The sequence below is a fragment of the Pleuronectes platessa genome, chromosome 18, assembly GCF_947347685.1.
Source record: "Pleuronectes platessa chromosome 18, fPlePla1.1, whole genome shotgun sequence".
NCBI classification, from domain to species: Eukaryota; Metazoa; Chordata; class Actinopteri; order Pleuronectiformes; family Pleuronectidae; genus Pleuronectes; species Pleuronectes platessa.
The window spans coordinates 21,075,619-21,098,614 of NC_070643.1; the positions used below are offsets into that span (position 1 = coordinate 21,075,619).

The 22,996-nt window shown below is 46.0% G+C and overlaps 1 protein-coding gene across 1 annotated transcript in view; it reads left to right on the forward strand.

Moving 5' to 3' along the window:
• The window catches only part of macf1a (microtubule actin crosslinking factor 1a), a 136,026-nt gene extending 128,161 nt beyond the window's left edge, over positions 1–7,865 (forward strand). Inside the window, 1 exon segment of the mRNA XM_053446370.1 lies at positions 7,839–7,865. Within this exon segment, the coding sequence (XP_053302345.1) occupies positions 7,839–7,865 (27 nt within the window).
• Positions 7,866–22,996: the final 15,131 nt, after the last annotated feature.

Genomic DNA, 22,996 nt, shown 5'->3' on the forward strand with positions numbered 1-22,996 from the left:
AGCATCACACAGAGGCGGCTCAGGTCCGGCCCCCGGCCCCCCCGGCCCCCCCGGCCCCCCCGGCCCCCAGGCCCCCGGCAGCTCGGATCTCATGTAGCAGGAGGCCGGCAGTAATTAGCTCCTCAACTTCATAAGACAAACACTCAGGCAGAGAGACTCCCCCTGAGCAGAGGAGCAGGGGGGGGGGGGGGGGGGGGGCACTAACACGATTTAGATGTATTCAGACAATGAGACCACAAACACACACACACAGACACACAAATAACACACTGTGTGCAGGTACTGATGCATCAGGGAGGATTTAGGGAAATAAGCTCTGGTATCTGTCTAAATACAGATCCCAGCTTGTTTCATGTTGTTTGACCACGTGCACGGATCTGAAGTTGGTAATGAGGGATTTGATGAGCCCACTGTGTGTGTGTGTGTGTGTGTGTCTGTGTGTGTGTGTGTGCGTGTGTTTTTCGACATCTGCATGATGTTAATGGGGGGTAATGATATGGACTATAATTGTAATGTTGGCTAACCTACCATGAAGGGAGGCATCTTCTCTGAAATATACACAACACACACACACACACAGACAGACACACACACACACACACAAACACACACACACACACGTACAATCGCACAAACCCACACACCAGCTCCCTGCAGGCTCTCTACCACACAATAAATGTTGATGAAGTCAGAGTGGACAACGAGCTAGAAAGTAAAAATGCGGATTCAGATGTAAATCTCTGTTTTGTTTTGACAGTTCAATAAAAGTAAATAATAAAAACTTTTCTCGAAGCTACAAATTAATGAATCTGTGTCAAAACAATTCTGAACTGTTTATAGAAACGGAAAATGAATAAATCTGTTTGGACTTGGAGGCGTGTTTTTTTTTAAAATTAAAACAGAAACACAAACATCATCGACTTCGCTGGAGAACTCAAAGTTCTGCGTGTTCCCGTCCTGCCGGGCTGCAGCAGATACAGATCTGTGGAGCATAGAAGCTGAGAACTAAATCAACCGACGTTAAGGTCACAACACAGAAAGCAAAATATAGAGTGGAAGAGTTCAGGGAGTTCCTACGTGTGTGGACGCTCACGCTCTATTTCCCCAAAGCTCCACAAAGAGAGAGAAGCTGCTGGTTTAAGGTCAGAAAGTTGCTTTAAAGCTTTGATGTGTGAATCAAGATCTTCTGCTCTCGTGCAGCTGCACAGTGGAAGCTTCAGGATTCCATCAGGCCAACACGTGCTCCCACAGAACAAACATTAACACCATCAGAACCATTTGAAACCTGCTGTGATCACAGTTCTGTGTTTGAAAGCTTGTTAACATCACGAGCGTCTGATCCACCAGCGATAACGTGTTTCTTTATCTCCATCATTTATAATAGATGAGCATCTGGATCTGACTCTGCTGTGATGTCCGTCACATGACTGACACATCTGGGGCTGGGACGCAGTTCTCATTAGAACGCTCACAGCTGCTAAGTGCAGCAGTTTAACATCAACTCATCATGGCCGCCATCATCCAGACGTTAGTGATGTCACACAAACCAGACCATCGCCTCATTGACCGTGTTTCCCAGTGCCGTGAATCCACTGGTTAACGGCCATGAATCCACTGGTTAACGGCCGTGCATCCGCTGGTTAACGGCCGTGAATCCACCGGTTAACGGCCGTGAATCCACCGGTTAAATGCCGTGAATCCACCGGTTAACGGCCGTGAATCCACCGGTTAACGGCCGTGAATCCACCGGTTAACGGCCGTGAATCCACCGGTTAACGGCCGTGAATCCACCGGTTAACGGCCGTGAATCCACCGTTTAACGGCCGTGAATCCACCGGTTAACGGCCGTGAATCCACCGGTTAACGGCCGTGAATCCACCGGTTAACGGCCGTGAATCCACCGGTTAACGGCCGTGAATCCACCGGTTAACGGCCGTGAATCCACCGGTTAACGGCCGTGAATCCACCGGTTAACGGCCGTGAATCCACCGGTTAACGGCCGTGAATCCACCGGTTAACGGCCGTGAATCCACCGGTTAACGGCCGTGAATCCACCGGTTAACGGCCGTGAATCCACCGGTTAACGGCCGTGAATCCACCGGTTAACGGCCGTGAATCCACCGGTTAACGGCCGTGAATCCACCGGTTAACGGCCGTGAATCCACGGGTTAACGGCCGTGAATCCACTGGTTAACGGCCGTGAATCCACTGGTTAACGGCCGTGAATCCACTGGTTAACGGCCGTGAATCCACTGGTTTACGGCTCTGAATCCACTGTTTAACGGCCGTGAATCCACTGGTTAACGGCCGTGAATCCACCGGTTAACGGCCGTGAATCCACTGGTTTACGGCTCTGAATCCACTGTTTAACGGCCGTGAATCCACTGTTTAACGGCCGTGAATCCACCGGTTAACGGCCGTGAATCCACCGGTTAACGGCTCTGAATCCACCGTTTAACGGCCGTGAATCCACCGGTTAACGGCCGTGAATCCACCGGTTAACGGCCGTGAATCCACCGGTTAACGGCCGTGAATCCACCGGTTAACGGCCGTGAATCCACCGGTTAACGGCTCTGAATCCACTGTTTAACGGCCGTGAATCCACTGGTTAACGGCCGTGAATCCACCGGTTAACGGCCGTGAATCCACTGGTTAATGGCTACTGGGGAGAATCTGGCATTAACCCCCCCCCCCCCCGACCCGGCACGGTGGCGAATCGGAAGTGACCGGCGACGGGTGTTTACACGTGAACATCAGGTCTGGATAATAAAATCACAACATGTAGCATCTCAGCAGGAGCAGACACAGGTGATATATATCTTATATTAAAAACCAGCAGGTCTGGATGAGAGACGAGGGTTTCATCTGACACTGAAGGACACACACACACACACACACACGCACACACGCACACACACACACACACTCTCTATGCTGTACATGCTAATCAGATGGCTCATTATCATAATAAAGGATTGTGGTGTCTATTGTACTAATGTGTTTAATGTATGCTGACTCTTGTCACCTTGTCAGGCTGCTGACAGAAGGTGTCCAAGAAGGTGTGTGTGGGTGTGTGTACATGAGAATGTGGGAATGTGTGTGCGTGTGTGTGTGTGTGTGTCTGTGTGTGTTTGTGTTACCAGAGAAGAGAAGATACAAGAATTAAAGAAAAGGTCATGTAAAAAAAAGGTTAATGTTTTTGATGATTGACAAACAAGATCATACGACAGATCACTGAGGTTATGTTGAAGACAAATTAATTCTAAGATTTTGAGAAGTTGTAATATAATATTATGAGAATAAAGTTTTAATATTAGAAGAATAGAGTGGTAAAGTTAGAGAGTAAAGTGGTAACATTAGAAACCGGCTGGTGCATCACTCTGGGCTCAGCGGTTTCTCTCTTCCCTTCGTTCCTGTGACATTTACATCCTCACTCATGTTTGCATGAAGTTGTTCAGGCAGCTCTCTCTCCCTGTGAGTGTGTGTCTGTGTGTAGTGTGTGTAGGTTAGTGTGCAGGTGTGTGGGCACACAGCACCACCCTTAGGGTGAAAGCTGCTCAAACTGCCAGCTTCTATAGGCTGTTATCACAACTCTCAACCCGTGTGAGACGCATGGAACACACACAGACACACACACAGACACACTCAGACACACACACACACAGAGCTCTATACGAGAAGCGGAGGCACACATCCAGCATGTATCGTCTAAGCATTCTCCCAAACTCATGTGAAGTTGGAGACGCAGACTTAACAAGCTCCAGAGAGTTGGATGTTTTCTGAAAATCCTGTCAAACTGTCTCTACCTGTGGTCTCTGCATGATGGCATGATAACACAACATGACACACACACCCACACACACACCCACAGGAAGAACACGAGGATACACGCACAGCAGAGAATCACAGACAAAGAAACCAATCCTTAGAAAATGAATGAAACTGTGAAATGCACTGAAAACGTGTCAGAAAAATGATTGTGTTGAGAATCAATGAAAAAACACATGTCTGCAAATGTGTGCGTTGACAGAGATGAAGCACACAAACACACATCTTGTATCCAGAATGAAGCAAAGACACCGTTTCCTCTGCAGCTGGTAGCTGACCCACAAAACACACACACACAGACACACACACACACACAGGAACAGATGGGGACCTCAGGCTTCACAGGTAGCAGCTGCATTTCAAGCAGGTGACGCTGCCGCTGCAGGAAACATGGAGGGCGAAGGAAACACAACTCAAACCACAAGTGAAAGTCTCACACACGCACATCACGTGTGATTGTGAGTCTCCCGGTTTCCTTCAGGCTGATGTTTCCCTCTCAGCGCCCCCCCACGGGACCGTGCAGCGCCCCAGGTGAGCCACATTCTATACCCTCCACACACGTCTGCACACAGACACACACAAACGCGGGCGCACAACCACACAAACACAACCATCTGTCATACTTAGCATCATGTCGACAACATCTCAAAACAGGCGGATTTGTTTTCCTGGTGGCAAAATGTTTGATTCATGAGCAGAGAGGATTCAAATCCGCTCCTGTTTCTTAAATCTGCCGCTTGTAGCAATTCAGCATCAATAAAAAATCACAACAACAATATTTGTATAATCACTAAACACAACAGTCCACACAACACAGCTACTGCTTCTATTGGTTCTATTGTTCGGCTGCTTTTGTGTTGAGAATCCACATCCAGCTGTTGACTGAGTTGTGACCTTCACACAGATCATCTCATCAGGATGTTCTCATCCAGAGCAGATCTCGGGTTCTTCTGGTTCTTTAAAGAGTCGTCAGGCCGAGATGGGAAACTCTGTGTGTGATGGGAGGCTTCAGGCCTGATGGGAAATGTAGTCTTTACTTCATAAAAGAGAAAAGCTTGAATTAATCTTCTCTAGAGGAACAAGGTTTGAGACGTTTACTCTCAGAACGACTTTAACCTTGTTGAAGCCAAGCAACCAAAACCAAACCACACAAACCAATTAACCAATTAACCAATTAACCAACTGTTAAATTTGACATTTGATCTAGAATTTCTTGTTTAAAACTGAGCAGTAGCATCAAATATGAAGTTGTCCGTCACAGAAGCAACAAAAGAAACGACCAGATTAACCAAAGGGTTTTTGTTTGATTATAACTTTACATGTTTCATTCATTCATTCATTCAGCTCTTATCACATTTGTCACTTTCCAATAATACGATTTCTAATAACAAAACACAATGAAAGATGTCAGCAGATGTTTTTTGTTTTCATGTCTGACATCGTGAGCTCCACCTCGGCAGCGCTGGGATTTCTTTTCAGCAGTAAAGTGCAAACGGCTCGTTTATCCTCGTGCAGCGTTTCCTTCATTTGAATTCAGAAGGAGCTTTGTGGCCGGCAGATGGTCGGCGTGTTGTGTGTAACGCACATGAACTGTTGATTGCAACATTTGCATGAATTATTTGTCTTCCCCGTTCCGCCTGAAAAAAAACTGTTTTTCTTCCAAGACACAATCTGCTGCGCTATAATTCTTCCTGGCAGGAGAAATAACACGAGGCAAAAGAAAACAAGAGAATCCTAAATCCATTTCTCAGAGTATAGAAATCAGTTTATAGATTGAGAACAGACTTTGATGATGGAAGCTTTCTGAGCTTGTTGCTTTCTCTCGATTCAGCGTGAAAGGCCAAGGCCGTCGCACACAGAGCTTTCAATGAGGTGAATACGCTGCGGCTTCTTTTTGTGTGTTTTCACAGGCGTCACAAATGTGGGGGGTGAGCTCAATGGTACATGTACTGTATTTCATTGTGTGTCTTGGTGGTTGTGGGTGTTTGTGTCTGTGTGGGTTTCTTTGCTCGTGTGATCCTGGTTTAAAGGCCAGGAGAAAAATTCAGTAGATTAGTACCTGGATTGTACAAAGTGTTCAATGCCCACAAAAGAGTGGACGAGTGGGAGGAGTGTGTGTGTGTGTGTGTGTGTCTGTGTGTGTAATATAAGTCAAAGTAGAGGGAAGGACGGAGGATGGAGGGAGGATTGGTATGGGCGGAGAGGTGGTGCAGGTGAAGACTTCCAGCATCAAACACAGAGAGGTTTCTGTCTCCCTGTGGTCCTGATGCCGAATAGTTAACAATGGATGAGATTCAAGGCTGTGTTCAGTTTAGGTCCCGAGTGCTGGGTGTGTGTGTTTGTGTGAATAGACCAGGTTGGAGTTGTGTAGCAGAAATCGCAAATCTGAAGTTTGGGTGTGTACTCTGTCCGGTTTGAGACCAAGGGGAGAGAAAAACAGGAGAGGAGGAGGAGAGCAAAGGAGACAAAAGAGGAGGGAGGAGAAACAGAGGGAGAGAGGAGGTGAAGGGATGAGAGGATCAGGGAGTTGAAAGAGGAGTAAAGGTGACGAACTCTGAGCCGGTGAGGGAAAGGCGGATGAAAGGAGATGGTTGAAACGAGAGCTGAGGAGAAGAGAGGAGAGGAGGAGATGAAACGAACGTGCCGAGGTGAGGCCTCCCATTCGCTCCCCGGCCTCCCAGACTAACGATGTCCTACAAAGTGGATAAACGCCTCCATCACACAGCAGGATCCTGGAGGACAGGATGTGTAAAGAGCTGCAGCCCCGACCGGCATCTTGTTGCTCTCGCTTGTTTTATGCAGATAGAGCGACACCGTGCCGTGACCGGGGGGGTGCACTGACACCGACTCTGTGGATGACGGATGTCCTCTCCTGCGGTTTCCTTTCTAGGCCAGCGTCGCTCAACCTGTTCAATCCCAATAGAGGAGGAGCAAGAGGAGGAGGAGCCACACAGATGGTTGTTTTGAATCTGAGGATTTGAAGGTGAGCATCTACTCTGATGTGATGAAGAGTTAGAAGTCCTGGTCGTAGACGTGATAATATAGAAGCTCCAGGTGAAATCCAAAGCACCTTGATTGACCCCCCCCCCCCCCCGGTGTAGTATAGCTGATAAACCCAGCAGATTGGACATGAACCAAACAAGAACGTCAAAACACCCGATGTATGGTGAAGATGGTTTCTGTCATTTTTGGGATTTGTGTTGAAGTTTCAGATAAGTTTGGTTCTAATTTGACGCTATGTAATTGGGATGAAACATAATGATTGACAGCTGAGACTGACTTCTGATTGGTCAGGTGTTATCGTGGCTCCATCCCCTCATCACCTCTGCACAGACTCAAGGATATACTTTGTTTTCTCTGCTGTTGTTTTTCCTCTCTCTAGTCGAGGGTTAAGGACGGAGGATGTCGCAGCTTCTGCAGATTGTTGAGCCCGACAATTTGTGTGTTGTGTATGTGGTTATAATGGACGCCTGCCTACAGAGAAAGAGTGTTTTCCATAATTATTTGGAAACATGTATTTTCCCAATTGGTCGAAGCACTTCATCAGACCCACTGTTTCCAGCTCCACGGTGTCACGGCAGCGTTCTGCTGAAGCAGGTGTTCATCATCTTCTTCACAGACGGGGGGGGGGGGGTTCCTGCTGCTGTTCACTCTCGGCTCCTGTGGAGTTCCTGTTTCATGTTATTTTCCTCCACTCTGCAGAGAGACGAGTGCAAATGTGCGACTGCTGTGGCAGTGAGACGTGATTTTCAGGCACACTGACTTGTTTCCCTCACTGTGCACATTGTGTCCACTCATCAGCAGGGAGCTGCAGAAATGAACTTCGCTGCCTGGGATATTCACACTGCGGCAAGATCTGATCCACACGCTGCTGAAATGAGACGAGAGCGAGCGCCAGGAATTCATGATCCTTCCCCGGATCAGATCTCCTCGAGTTTTTGTCCTCTTTTGAAAGTGGGAACACACGTTTAATTATCTGTTGTGTATCATCTTTTTGCCTCATGCTCCAGACTTTGGACGTTTGCATGATCCCCTGAGGTTTTATTAAAGTAGGTTGTTGCTGTTCTCTTCAGTAAGTGAAAGGGAGGAAACTCGGGAGCACTGAGGAATCTGAGAGGCAAATGTGTCGAGGTGTTATTTGGGGTGCTGCTCCATTAAAGCACCAAGGAAAACAGTTTGTCTAATGGCAACACATCTCTAGAGTCAACTTAGCAAATCAAATGAATTCAGACACGTTTTAATAGATCAAATCAAAGCCTTCAGTTTACACGTGGAGTTCCTCAAGGCTCTCTATTGGGCCCTAAACTTTTTATTAAATACATCAACACAATGAGTGTCCGAGGTATAATTCCTTCTGTCTAACGATGACACAGATATTAATAACAACTAAAAACGGTTATAGTTTGGTAGTTAAAGATATTTTAAATCAGAATACACAAACTTATAATAATAATATTAATAATAAGTCTCTGGTACTTTTGGTCTGCAACCCCTCTACCCTCTGTGAATCGACGTGGAATTTGACATCCTGGGAAAACAGTAATGAAACTGTCACCGAGTGTCACGAAGAGCTGACCTGCCTCCGTCCTCTTCACCTCCATCTCTCCATCTGCTGCTTTCCCCTCTCTCCTCTTCCTCCTCCTCCTCCTCTCCTCCCTCATCCCTCTCATTCTCACTGTCTGCACCATCTGCCACATGCATATATACTGTAGTTATGTGTGCTCATGTCGCTCCCTGTTATTACGTGCACAGGTTTAGCATGTAATATACATTATGAGCACGAGTCTGCTGTGTGTGTTTGTGCCTCTGGGTACATACGTATGCCATAGGAGCTCGGATGAAGTGCAGCTTTGCCCCCATTCTGTCAAATTCTCTCTCTATCTCACACGTACACTTCGGTTTGAATACAAAATCAAGCAACACAACAAGGGCAACAAAATGTCCGTGGTAATAGCGTCAGTTTCACACGTCACAGGAGTTTATACTGCAGCTGCAGAACCACAACACACCTTTCATATCTTTTACACACACACACACACACACACACATGAGGAGGGCAGATCCTCCCACTCGGACATTACTCTGCAGAGGTGTCCTGATTAAACCAGGGGAGAAAGGAGCTTTTCTTAAGTGCTACATAACTTTCTGCTATTTCATACACAGCCTTGGGTGACTAGATTATTCATTTGATGGGCGGGGGGGGGGGGGCGGGAGCAGTATACGGAGATAAAGAGAGTGAGGGAAGCATGAGAGGGAGAGAGAAAGAGAGAGAGAGAGAGAGAGAGGCTATAATCATTACAGCCTTGATGATTACTCTGCTCCAGCTCTCAATCTCTCACACACACACACACACACACACACACACACACACACACACACACACACACACACACACACACACACACACACACACACACACACACACACACACACACACACACACACACACACACACACCTGAATAAACATGATCCACTCTGCATCAAATAAATCCATCCAACACAGAATCATAAACACAAAAACATGACTCAGCTAAAGTTAAGTTCACGTTAACGTTAATCACGTTTTCAATGAGTCTCGTTTTCGGTCCCGCTAACGCTCGACTGTGTGCAGCAGATTATACAGATGCTGAGTTTGTGAGTTCAGTGGACGGTTGAAGTGTGTGCTGTGTACACACCAATGAATGTTACAATGGCGATAAGCAAAACGCAAAGTGCTCAAACACCCACACACTCAAACCAACACGAGGGTTTCACCGCCCGACTCTATCATTTACACACAGACACACCACATGCACACTCGTGGAAGAACACACTCATAAGTGAGCACACAAAACATCCAGCGAGGCAAGAACACATCAACCAGTGACATAAACATAAAATGGCGTAAATAATAAAAACTATAAACCAATCTTTACGTACTGCTGCTCATCCTAAAAAAAACACACAAAGCTCCAGTTCCGGATTTCTGAACACACACACACACACACACACACACACAGAGACACACAGAGACTGAAGTAAATAACACAGGGCAGCAGCAGTAATAATCTCAGTGTCGCCTCGAGTGTGAGTCCCAGGCAGAATGTCAATGACCTAAAAGTACAGCCACTGTGAGACAAGAGGGAAACAGTCACAAACACACACACACACACACACACAACCAAATACAGCATGAATGCATGCAGGAAAAGACACACACATATACTGTAAATGTGTAGATCTGTCAACGCACACAAGCGAAGCAATACATTCACGACTGAGGACAAGCTCACACACAAAAGAAACAAAATGAAAACAGCACAAACTCACATACACACACACACAAGTAAACACAAAAAGGTCAGTAGTGTAATTCTCTGCTGATAGAGTCAGTGCGACTGCTCTGACGGCTGCAGACGGGGCCGAGCTGACCACTTGTAATTTGTTGTGACCTTTACAACACGGCTCAACCCAATGAAGAGCCTGTAGGGCTGGCATCTGCTCTCACTAGCGTGTGTGTGTGTGTGTGTGTGTGTGTGTGTGTGTGTGTTGTTGTGTGCGTGTGAGCATATGAGGTCTCTGCAGCCCAGAAGCTACTGGCAGCAAATAAGAAAACAATTGGAAAGCTTTCAGAGGTTCCTGGGACAAAGTGCACAGGATTGGATCAACATCAGCCGACGTGAACAAATGAACAATGTCCGGTCCATTTTCTGGAGTTTGTGTTTCTCATGTGAAGAAGTAGGAGGAGATAGTTTGGGTTCAACTGGTTCTCAACGCCCAGGAGAAAGTCTGGAACATTCAGGCGAGGGGAGGAGCCTGTAGGAGGCAGGAAGTGATGCTGCGTAAACACCACTTTCTGGTTTAACCGGTAATGGGTCTCGAATCTCGTTGTCTTTTCACGTTGACATTTTTGTTTGTGTTTCTCTGATTATTTTTCACATCAGGGTTACTTCCAGTCTTTACTCGTGACAGTGCAAGGCATTGTGGGTAAAATATCTCTATTTGCACCATTGCCGTCACATCTGTTTTCTGCTGGTTACGTGTTTTCATCTATTCCAGGACCATTTCATGCTCTTGCAGTTGTTCCATTCAATTTATCTTGTGTTGACTTTCTGGTTTTTCCTGCCGAGGTGCGTTCACAAACCAAAATGCTTTTTCAATTTCAACAACACAATCCACTTTCCTTTCTCTGTGTATAATCCATTTATTTTGTTACGTGTGAAAACATTATTGGCGCCGTCTCCTATAAATAACATTCACAACTAATTTGCAACAGCAATTTCATTTTGAGGGAAAAGTAATTGCAAACGGATTAGAGTACCATTAACATAATGAGGAAATGTTGAGAATATATAAATATATAGATATTATATATATCCACTAATTGGATATTGTGGATGTTGACTTCAGACAGAGCTTCCTTATTTACATTTAACCACAACCACTGTCTTTTAACATCGACCAAAAGCTTTTAGACAACAGAAGCCTTTTAGGAGTCTGTGGACGTAAACCAGGCAGCACGGTGGTTCGAATCCCGGTTTGAAACCAGTATCACATGACATCACCCCACTGCCACTTTTCCATGGAGTCAAAAGGACCCAGGTTCAGGTCTGTGTTAAGAAAAGTGATCCACAAATCATATTTTAATTAACTAACGAACAAACAAACAAACTTACAAATGAACAAAGTAAAAAACTAACAAACAAATGGTGAAATAAAAGAAAGATTCAATGAACAAACAACTTAACAAACTAACGAATAAAAGAGACGATCAACCGATTATAGATTTAACGATCTAACAAGGTATCAAATGAAAAACTGAATAAAAGGACAAACTGACAGAGTAACAAAGGAAGTAACTGAGAGATGTGTTTGTTGTGATCATCTGAATCTCAAGCTTCCCCTGATGTACCTGAGTGTGAGGAAGCATGTGCCACATTAATGTGACACTAATGACATACGTGCCAAATTTATAAAAGATAATGAAAACACTTTTAAAGACCGATGGGAGAAAGACCGAAGCGACCCCTGGTCCCAGAATCAGGATCTGGCTCTGGTCCAGCTCGGTGCTCCAGCAGCAACAACATTACGACTGAAAGCTCATTAGAGAAATAAAACACGTCTGATTGACTAAGTGCCAGTTTGAAAATTAACATGCAAATTGAGCATCTCCTCTTCTCACAGACACATCTGATTGGACGCCCGGTCATCGGTCAAGTGCTGTGAAGTGCTTCAGTGAGACGTCGTCTGTGCAGCTTCCTTCTAATCCACATGAATTCTTCATCTGGCTTTTCACGAACCTTTTAGGACCAAACACGGCGACTATTTGGGAAAAAGGTGCGACCGGGAATTCAATATTTCAAGAACACGGAGACAATTGTATCATCGAGGTTATAACCATTTAGGAAGTGGAGCTTTTTCTTTTTCTACACACTCGTGGATGAAGTGATTTATATTCAGGCCGTCAGTCGCCTCCTAAGTGAGGTCAGGTTCTCTCGAAGGCGCCGTGTCACTCCGGAATGAAAAGGTCTCTGCTCCACTCACGGCTTTAATAATCCACAGAGTGTTTCTCTCTCATGCTGCCAATGGAAACTAATTGCAGGAGACGAGTTACTTTTTAAAATGAGGATCTTTTATTTAGAGGCTCCAGAGATAAAATCTCACTTCAGGAGTCAGAGCGGGTTTTTGCTCTTATTCTGAAAAGAAACAAAGACTCTGAAGCTTCTGTTTGGAAGGAAATCAAATTGATGTTTGACCTATGACCTTGTTCAGACCTGGTGTACAGACCTGGTGTCAGACCTGGTGTTCGGATCTGGTGTTCGGACCTGGAGTTCGGACCTGGTGTTGGGAACTGGTGTTGAGAGCTGGTGTTGAGACCTGGTTTTCGGACTAGGTGTTGAGAACAGGTGTTGGGACCTGGTGTTGGGACCTGGTGTTGAGACCTGGTTTTCGGGCCTGGTGTTGGGACCTGGTGTTGAGCCTGGTGTCTCGGACCTGGTGTTGGGACCTGGTGTTGGGACCTGGTGTAGGGACCTGGTGTTGAGCCTGGTGTTCGGACCTGGTGTTGGGACCTGGTGTTGGGACCTGGTGTTGGGACCTGGTGTTGGGACCTGGTGTAGGGACCTGGTGTTGAGCCTGGTGTTCGGACCTGGTGTTGGGACCTGGTGTTGGGACCTGGTGTTCGGACCAGGTGTTCGGACCTGGTGTTCGGACCAGGTGTTGGGACCTGGTGTTCGGACCTGGTGTTGGGACCTGGTGTTGGGACCTGGTGTTGAGACCTGGTGTTGGGACCTGGTGTTCAGACCTGGTGTTGGGACCTGGTGTTGAGACCTGGTGTTCGGGCCTGGTGTTGGGACCTGGTGTTGAGACCTGGTGTTGGGACCTGGTGTTCGGACCTGGTGTTGGGACCTGGTGTTGGGACCTGGTGTTCGGACCAGGTGTTGAGAACAGGTGTTGAGAACAGGTGTTGGGACCTGGTTTTGAGACCTGGTGTTCGGACCTGGTGTTGGGACCTGGTGTTCGGGCCTGGTGTTGGGACCTGGTGTTGAGACCTGGTGTTGGGACCTGGTGTTTAGACCTGGTGTTGGGACCTGGTGTTGAGACCTGGTGTTCGGGCCTGGTGTTAGGACCTGGTGTTGAGACCTGGTGTTGGGACCTGGTGTTCGGACCTGGTGTTGGGACCTGGTGTTGGGACCTGGTGTTCGGACCAGGTGTTGAGAACAGGTGTTGAGAACAGGTGTTGGGACCTGGTTTTGAGACCTGGTGTTCGGACCTGGTGTTGGGACCTGGTGTTCCGACCTGGTGTAGAGAACTGGTGTTCGGTCCTGGTGTTCGGACCTGGTGTTCGAACAGGTGTTCGGACCTGGTGTTCAGACCTGGTGTTCAGACCTGGTGTTCGGACCTGGTGTTGGGACCTGGTGTTGGGACCTGGTGTTGGGACCTGATGTTGAGACCAGGTGTTCGGACCAGGTGTTTAGAACAGGTGTTGGGACCTGGTGTTGGGATCTGGTGTTGAGAGCAGGTGTTGAGACCTGGTTTACGGACTAGGTGTTGAGAACAGGTGTTGGGACCTGGTGTTGGGACCTGGTGTTGGGACCTGGTGTTGGGACCTGGTGTTCGGACCTGGTGTTCGGACCTGGTGTTGGGACCTGGTGTTGAGCCTGGTGTTCGGACCTGGTGTTGGGACCTGGTGTTGGGACCTGGTGTTGGGACCTGGTGTTGAGACCTGGTGTGCGGACCTGGTGTTGAGACCTGATGTTGGGACCTGGTATTGAGACCTGGTGTTGAGACCTGGTGTTGGGACCTGGTGTTGGGACCTGGTGTTCGGACCTGGTGTTGAGACCTGGTGTGCGGACCTGGTGTTGAGACCTGATGTTGGGACCTGGTATTGAGACCTGGTGTTGAGACCTGGTGTTCGGACCTGGTGTTCGGACACGGTGTTCGGACACGGTGTTCGGACTCGGTGTTCGGACCTGGTGTTGAGACCTGGTGTTCAGACCTGGTGTTGAGACCTGGTTTTCGGGCCTGGTTGTCGGACCTGGTGTTCGGACCTGGTGTTGGGACCTGGTGTTGAGACCTGGTGTTGAGAACAGGTGTTGGGACCTGGTGTTGGGACCTGGTGTTGGGACCTGGTGTTCGGACCTGGTGTCGGACCTGGTGTCGGGACCTGGTGTCGGGACCTGGTGTCGGGACGTGGTGTTCGGACCAGGTGTTGAGAACAGGTGTTCAGACCTGGTGTTGAGACCTGGTGTACGGACCTGGTGTTGGGACCTGGTGTTGGGACCTGGTGTTCGGACCTGGTGTTGGGACCTGGTGTTCGGACCTGGTGTTGGGACCTGGTGTTCGGACCTGGTGTTGGGACCTGGTGTTCGGACCTGGTGTTGGGACCTGGTGTTGGGACCTGGTGTTGAAACCTGGTGTTGGGACCTGGTGTTAACCTGTGTCTCAGGTGATTGGTTCAGGACGGCTGTGACTTTGTCTCTCCAGTGACCAGTTGGGATCAGATCTCATTTAAACACATGCAAACAAACACTGAGGTTTGTGACTTCACCTACGAATATGGTCTCAGTGATCGGATCCTAAATCAGTTTGTCCACTTGTGATCGGATCACTCAGGACAGACTTTAGATATGTGTTTGCTCTTGATGGTTTCTTCTGGTTTCTGAGCATCGAGGAGCATTCAGCTGAATCAAGACACCAGGTGACTCCTCATGTGGCTCCAGGTCCGATGTGTAAATAAGCCGCTGCTTTGCTTGAACAGATTTACACGTCCATGTTGTGTCAGTGGAGACTTGCAGGCTCGTTCTGCTGCCCCCAGGTGGCGAGAAATCAATCACTACACCTTTAAATGTTGTTGCACTGAAGCCAAAGCTTCGCCTCCGGTGCTAAAAGTCTTTGCAGACGTTTTATCCAGTATTTACCGAAGCCAAAGATTTCTCTCCAACCATTAAAGTCCAGAAGTTCAGTTAAATTAACAAAATAAATGTCAGTTATCCCCGATACCCTGAATCACCATAATCCAGGAAACACCTTCAGGAGAACAACTGAACATGAAGTTAAAAGTTTTGTTTAAAAACATTAAACTGTCGCCTGCACCTGATACAACACTGAACAGTTTGAAGCTGTGGAACTTATAAAGCCTCTGTCAGCAGTCTTCAGCTATGACACTGTCTGGATTATTAGATTTGAAATGAACAATACTTTGAGTGAAATCTGCCCAAAGTCAATTATACATTTATCATATGTCTTTGTGAGACTAATTAAATGTGATGCAGGAGAGTTGTGAGGAGACAGATCGACAGACACACACGACCTCGAACACAAACCACAAATAACACATGTGGAAACACACATCTTCATGTGCACACACTTCTGCTGGGATCTGGTATAATGCACAGTGTGTGTGTGTGTGTGTGTGTGTGTGTGTGTGTCTGTGGTTGTGTCTCCAGCCTACACACAGAGGTGATTTCCCAACAGTCTGCGCCTGATTGGATTTGGTTTCATTCAAATAAACTGAGGCCTTGATTTAAATGGAAAGCACTATAGCCTATTATGCGGCACAGTGGAGGACAGTCTGACTATATCACCTCTGAATTGCATTAAAGCTCTCACTCAAACTCTCTCTCCCCCTCTCTCTCTCTCCCCCCCCCCCCCCCTCTCTCTCTCTCTCTTACCCCCGTCCTCTGCTCAAGGTCGCTGTTCGACTGACGAACTCACGACAACACAAGAAGAAACGTTGCAAAAATGTGTGTGTTTGCAAAATCCAGTGCATTGTGTTTGAATTAATGTGTGTCCATGCACACTGTGCATGACCGCACACACACACAGACCCCCCCCCACACACACACACACACACATGTACACACAATGGAAGAAGTGCCACGCTCTGATAGGCTACGATAACTTTAGTGCCACTGTACACTATTGAGGTTGGGAAGGTGACAGTATAATATAAGAGTTTTATTGCAGGGTCGGGGCATGTTTGTACGTATCTGTGTGTGTGTGTCTGTGTGTGTCTGTCTGTGTGTGTGCGTGTGTGTGTGTGTAAAATAGCAATTCAACAGGTGGGTAATTGCTTTGAGAGAGAGAAAGTCCCATTAGCCTTCTGTCAAAAAGAAAAGTAGCTCCTCCACGCTGGCTGCTGATATAGATCTGTATGTATGTGTGTGTCTGTGTGTGTGTGTGTGTGTGTTTGTTGTAGGCTACGTTTGGGGGCAAATTTCAGACCAAAGACCTAATAATTGGGGCAAGTGACCTATTAAAAACTGAATGTGGGTTTTTTGTGGAGGAGAAATAGATAGAAAGGGAAAGAGAGAGAGACAGAGAGAGATGGAGAGAGAGTGAGAGTGAGAGAGAGAGAGAGAGAGAGAGAGAGAAAAAGAGAGCGAGGTCAGAATGTACTGCAGGAACATGAATGGGAGATATTTTATCATCTGAAACAAGGATCACACTAACTAAATCCACACACACACACACACACACACACACACACACACACACACACACACACACACACACACACACACACACACACACACACACACACACACACACACACACACACACACACACACACACACACACACACACACACACACACACATAGCATCTATACTTAAATAAACATGGACACAAACAATGAAGATTGTTTTTCTGATGGAAATGGATTCTGGATATATATATGTTCCAGGTGCACACACACACACACACACACACAAACACACACACACACACACACACACAGACACACACAACGTATTCAGACTTGTATCTTATAGGTTATTTTTCTTCCTGGAACCAGATCCTGTCATAGAACATACAACATCTCTCTAACACATATTGAATAGAAGTGCATACACACACAGACACACACAAACACACACACACACACACACACACACACACACACAGAGACACACAAACACAGGCAAGCAAGCACACACACACACACAGGCACACACACACACACACAAAATGGGCCCATTTCTCTTCTCTCTAATGGAGCCGGACCCCTGAGAATGACAACCAGGCCGCTACGCATCAGTGGCCATTACCCAGAAGGCAGTGCATCAGGGCTGTGGGGCCGGCTGCCCGCCCACTCTCTTTGCCTTTCACCCCACATCCGTCAGAAACAGGTGCACACTGGCTTTCTCCTTCATCTCTCTTTATCTCCTCGGCTCTATTATATAAATATAGATGCTCGGCTGCTCTCGGTCTCTTTCTGCAGGAAAATGCTCAAATTTAATATTTTTCAGGATCTTGTTGAATCCAGCGGGTCAGGTGTTCTGTCCCCGAGGACGTTCTCCAGCCTCCGCGTCTGATCTGAAAGGAACGTGTTCGTCTCTCTGAGATTTCTGACGACCTGTCAATCTGTCCACTCGTGTGTGAGCCAGTAAACAACTTCCCTCTGTGGTCTCTCACTGACATTTGCCTCATTTCAAATCACCATACAACAGAAACAGAGATGTGCTCCTCCGCTCCGAGCTGCAACACAGTTTATTTTCCACTCAGAAACCATTTCTTTTTCACACCCGGAGCCCGGTGGAAGTTTTCATGAATCATGTATGGTGGCCCACGGGGGACAGTGGCTGCGTTCCGGAGAAAAGGTCACGCTGTGACACTGTTTTGAGTGAAATTTAAAGTTTATGCCTCCAGACTTGTTAACCTCTGACCCTCAGGGAATAAAATAACAGTTACAATAAACTAATAATACAATAAATAAATGGAGCGAACAAAAGCAATGGAGCAGCATCTGAATAAAAATCTCCAAACTGTAAATAAACAACGGGGGAAATATTCCTGTTGATTGACAGGTCACTATCGACCAATCGAGAGTCACTCTCAGCTGTCAATCATGATGTTTCACTCTGTTTTCCTGCCTTCGAAAAAGCGCACAAACAATAAAATCATAGAAACCAAGCTATGGTTTTGTAATGGACATAAAACCCCAAAATCTGTCATGATGTGATCAACATGGAACACAATCCATTTCCCTGATTGGCTGCCTGACACATTCTAATGTTTACCTTTACACTTGAATGAAGAAAATTCATTTTCACAGACAGCTGTGTTCAGATGTTCCATAATATCATAAATCAATGTGAGGGGTTGACAGTTTTTAAGACATAAACAAATTCCAAAGTCATGATTAAAATGTCAGAACTGGACGAACTCACTGAGCCGCTCGTCATCATCTCTTTGGTTCTTTGGACTAAACCTTCACATGCTGCGTTTATAACTCAGTTTTCACTCTGAATCAGAGGCTGTAACTTGTGCTTATGAACCATAACATATTTACAATATGAAGTATGAACAGTGTGACCAGTTTAGTGGGTTTATTTTGTTCCGGGTCCCATCCACTAACATGGAGGAGGCAAGGTTTATGACCTTTCCTACAGCCAGCCACCAGGGGGCGATAAAGCCCCCTTGGGAACCTCACGTCTTTGTGTCGAGTCTATGATCCGAACAGAAAAGCTTCCTCCAGGTCGAATGAAGTGTAAATGTTATTTTTGGCATTTGACAGCGTTTTCGACCGGTGGAGATTTAACGGTGAAAATGTGAACAACCTGTTTTTAACTCCTCTCTCCTCCTTCACCTCCTCCTTCACCTCCTCCACCCCCTTTCTGTCCTTCTGTCTCTTTAATCACCTTCTTTTTCCTGCTTGTTGTTTTTCTCTCTGCCTGAAATGCCTCAAAGTCATTCCCCCCCCCGAGTATCCAGCCCTCCTCGTCTCTCTCTCTCTCCCCCCCCCCCCCCCCCCACTTCTCTTTCCTCTCTCTGTCTCTGTCATTTCCACTTGTCAGGCTAAAGGGACTGGACAAATGGATGGATATACCCGGATCTGCAGAGGGGCAAAAGAGAATGATGGAGCGCTGAAATAAAGGAGTGACAGTGCATGAAGAAAAATACAGACAAGAAGAAGAAGCAGATGACGAAGGACATCCCTCAGGGGGGGGGGGTGGATTTTTATTTTTTATTTTAGGGCCAAATCGACCACAGTTAGCAGTAATGGGTAATAATCTGTGACATAGTGATGGAAATAAATGGGTTTTTACATCCCTGTCGTTCTGCTGCCAAATCCTGAAACACACAGTGATTCATCCCTTTGTTATTGAGGTTTTTGTATTTGCTGCACGTTGAGTATAAAGCACACGTGTGGAGATGTTTGAGTTTTTATTTCCTTTGAGACATCGAGTGTTTTTTGTTTGTTTTCGTTACATTTTTGATTTATTATTTAGATTAATTATTGTTTTTTCTTCGGCCTTGGAGATCGACATCTTTGATGAAACAGAAAATGATCAAACCATGATTCTGTCGAAGGGGAATATGACAAAGAAAATATATAATATATAAAAATATGGGACAATAGTGTCAGAGGAACTAAAATATCTAAGTAGTAGAGTTTTTTTTTTTTTTACAGTGATAATGTGCCGCTGCAGAAATCAGAATTCATGTGTGGATTACTTAAGACTACCCCGTGCCGTGCTCAGTAATCCCTACGGTACGGTAATCCCATAATTACTGGGTTTAGGTGCAGAGGTAGCTTCAAAAGCAGAGCCTTGTAGATAAAAATGACTCTGTGCATTTTCCCTCTCTCATTTAAGAAGTAATAAAGGTCTCGTGAGAGGTGGACCACATATCTGAAACAATCATTTCCTGCAAGAAACAAGGGCATTTGCAATTTATGATGCGAGGCCCCTCTGATATATATGATTAATACCCAGGAGGATGTTATTCTCTGGGATTACGGGTGAAAGACTGACACCAAAATGCAGATAATCACAGGAAAAACACGTCCTTTGGGGGATTATATAAGTATTTGTGTCCTGTTTGAAAGGTTCTCCCTGAAGAACTGAACATAAACACAACAAAAGACAGGAAGGAACAGAAAAACATGGTGAGAGTGTTTGGCTCAAACTAAAGTGAAGTCAGACTCGACTACGGCAAATGGAAACTAAACATGTCCCTGATGGGAAGAACCCACATGTTCAGAATCCAGTGGTTTCTGCTGCAGATTGGGATCACGGCTGGAGTGAGGGATTTGTTCTTCACCTCCATTAACAGAACGTTTTCATTGATTCCTCTTTGACATGTTAAGTGGACAATTATTCATGAGTCTGTGCAATTTGGTGCAGATCCACATGAAAATCTGTATCTAGTGAATTAAAAGGTGGTTTTATAAAAGAGGCTTTCGGGCCTTGATGGAGGTTTGAGCTCTAAGTGAAATTCAAATTCAATATAAGGTGAATAGTTGGTGAAAAAGAGGCAGAAAGGAAAAAGAAATAAGGTCTGAGAGAAGAGCACATGCATTTACAATAATTGAAATAGTACAAATCCACTTTCACAGTGAAAAGGCCAAATGGGCAAACGACCAATCAAGGAATCGATCGGCACCTCGTTGAATTTCAAGATTGGAAAAAAAAACATACAAAGAAAACACTTAAGTTACTCAAAGATTTCCAAGGATGACGACTGCACCGAGAACATCGCAGCAATTATCTTTTCCAATTACTGAGATTCTCCATTGGAAACCGGCTTCACATGTATCAGTGCCGTTATCTATGAATCCATCTGCGTAGGTGCCAGACACACAAGAGGAATTAGTCGGGTAAAGGTGCAGAGGGTGACCGTGAAGAGCGCAGGGGAAGAGACAGACAGATCCAAGTGTGAAAGGTGGAGATAAGCCGCCATTACAGCACATTGGTGTCTGCCTGCAGGGATGAACAGATAGAGGGAGAGAGAGAGAGATGGACAGACGGAGGGGAGGACGGATGGACGGTCAGGAAATGAAACTTAGAAGCCGAGTGAAGACGTCTCCCGCTCTGACACCAGCAGATATATGATCTAACGTGCCAGGTGGAGACGGATGAGTGGAGACAGACAGGTGGAGACAGACAGGTGGAGACAGACAGGTGGAGACGGCAGGTAATATAAAGGAGGACATGACGGCGTCCCTGAAGCATCGAGATTTTAAAATGAAAGAGTGCGTGAGCGTCCCAAACAGAACGAGAGAGAGAGAGAGTGAGCATCTATTAGTGTGTGTGTGTGTGTGTGTGTGTTGGGGTTACACTGACAGATGGAGACTGATGAAAAGAAGATGATGTACGGAGGGAGAGGTGAGAAGAGGAGGGTGATGAGACAGGAGGGGAAAAATGAAGAGGAGCGAAATGTATTTTTTTTTTGTCAGCCTCTTTCTCTTTTTTATCCTCATTTCCCTCTCTTCTCTCTAGTTCTCTTTATTTCTCCTCTTGCTCTCTCTCTCTCTCCATCTCTCTCTCTCTCTCTCTCTCTCTCTCTCATGAGCTGATGAAGGGGTTGAATAAATAAACCAGAAACCATTTGGTTGCTTGGAAGCTGTTTTAAATACCACATGCCTGTCAAAGACGGACTATTGATTTCTGCAGAAACAAACGCACACACACACACACACAGACACACACACACACACACACAGACACACATACACATTATTCTTTATCCCAATGGAGAAAAATGAATAAAACCACCATCCAACAAGGCTGCAAACACACACAAACACACACACACACACACACACACACACACACACGCACACACACACACACACACACACACACACACACACACACACACACACACACACACACACACACACACACACACACACACACACAACTCATTTTAATTAGGTATTGATATATGGAAAATGTGCCATCTCCCCAGTATCTTTACCAGATAATAACTTTCGGCTCATTAGCAGGAGAAAATGAACCATTATTGTAACACAGCTTGTTTTTCTCATTTAAATCAGCAGAAACCAGAATTCAATTAATTTTTAACATGATCTCTGTCAACACATTTAAGTCGTTAGTTTCTCCTTTGAATCCCAATTCTAAAGTTTTAATGGGTTTAACGAGTTTTCTCGTCTCGGAATAGAAGGTGTCATCTCCACTGTGAAAACACCTGAGATGGATTTTGTGAGTTTTGGCCTCGTGAACATTTTATTTTTTTAATAAGTTATCAGTGAGTTGTGCCACACGACACGTCAGGCTGACATTTAAACACTTTACCAAAAGAGGGATATTTTTCTAAGCGTGACCGAGCGCTCCAGGAGCCTCGGGGGGGTAATCCACGCTGGAGGCCTTTTCTGAAGCATTTTTCTGGATACTGGCTTTTTGACATCTCACCGAACAGATATGTTTCCATTTGTACAAACGTATAATCCTCACACACTGCAGAGGAAGCCTGGGCGATATGCATGAGGATGAAACCCTCCAGGTTTATTGATTCTCCACAGGCAGCCGTTCAAATCCCAGAAATCTCAGACTACCGAGTTTGCCGCTGACTTTTCTCTTCCTTTATCAAAAATCATCAATCAGGAAATATGTGTATTCAAAGCAACATTTTTTATGAGCAGCTTCAAAAGTAGGTGTCACCCAGTCGAGCTGGTTATTCACTGTCAAACTTTGAAATGTTGAAAATCACACAATGATAAAGAAGGAAACATTCGTGGCCTCTTCTCTGATCCACAAATGGAAGGAGGTGGAGGATAGAGGTGGAGGATAGAGGTGCAGATAGAGGTGCAGGTAGAGGTGCAGATAGAGGTGGAGGATAGAGGTGCAGATAGAGGTGCAGGATAGAGGTGCAGATAGAGGTGGAGGATAGAGGTGCAGATAGATGTGGAGGATAGAGGTGCAGATAGAGGTGCA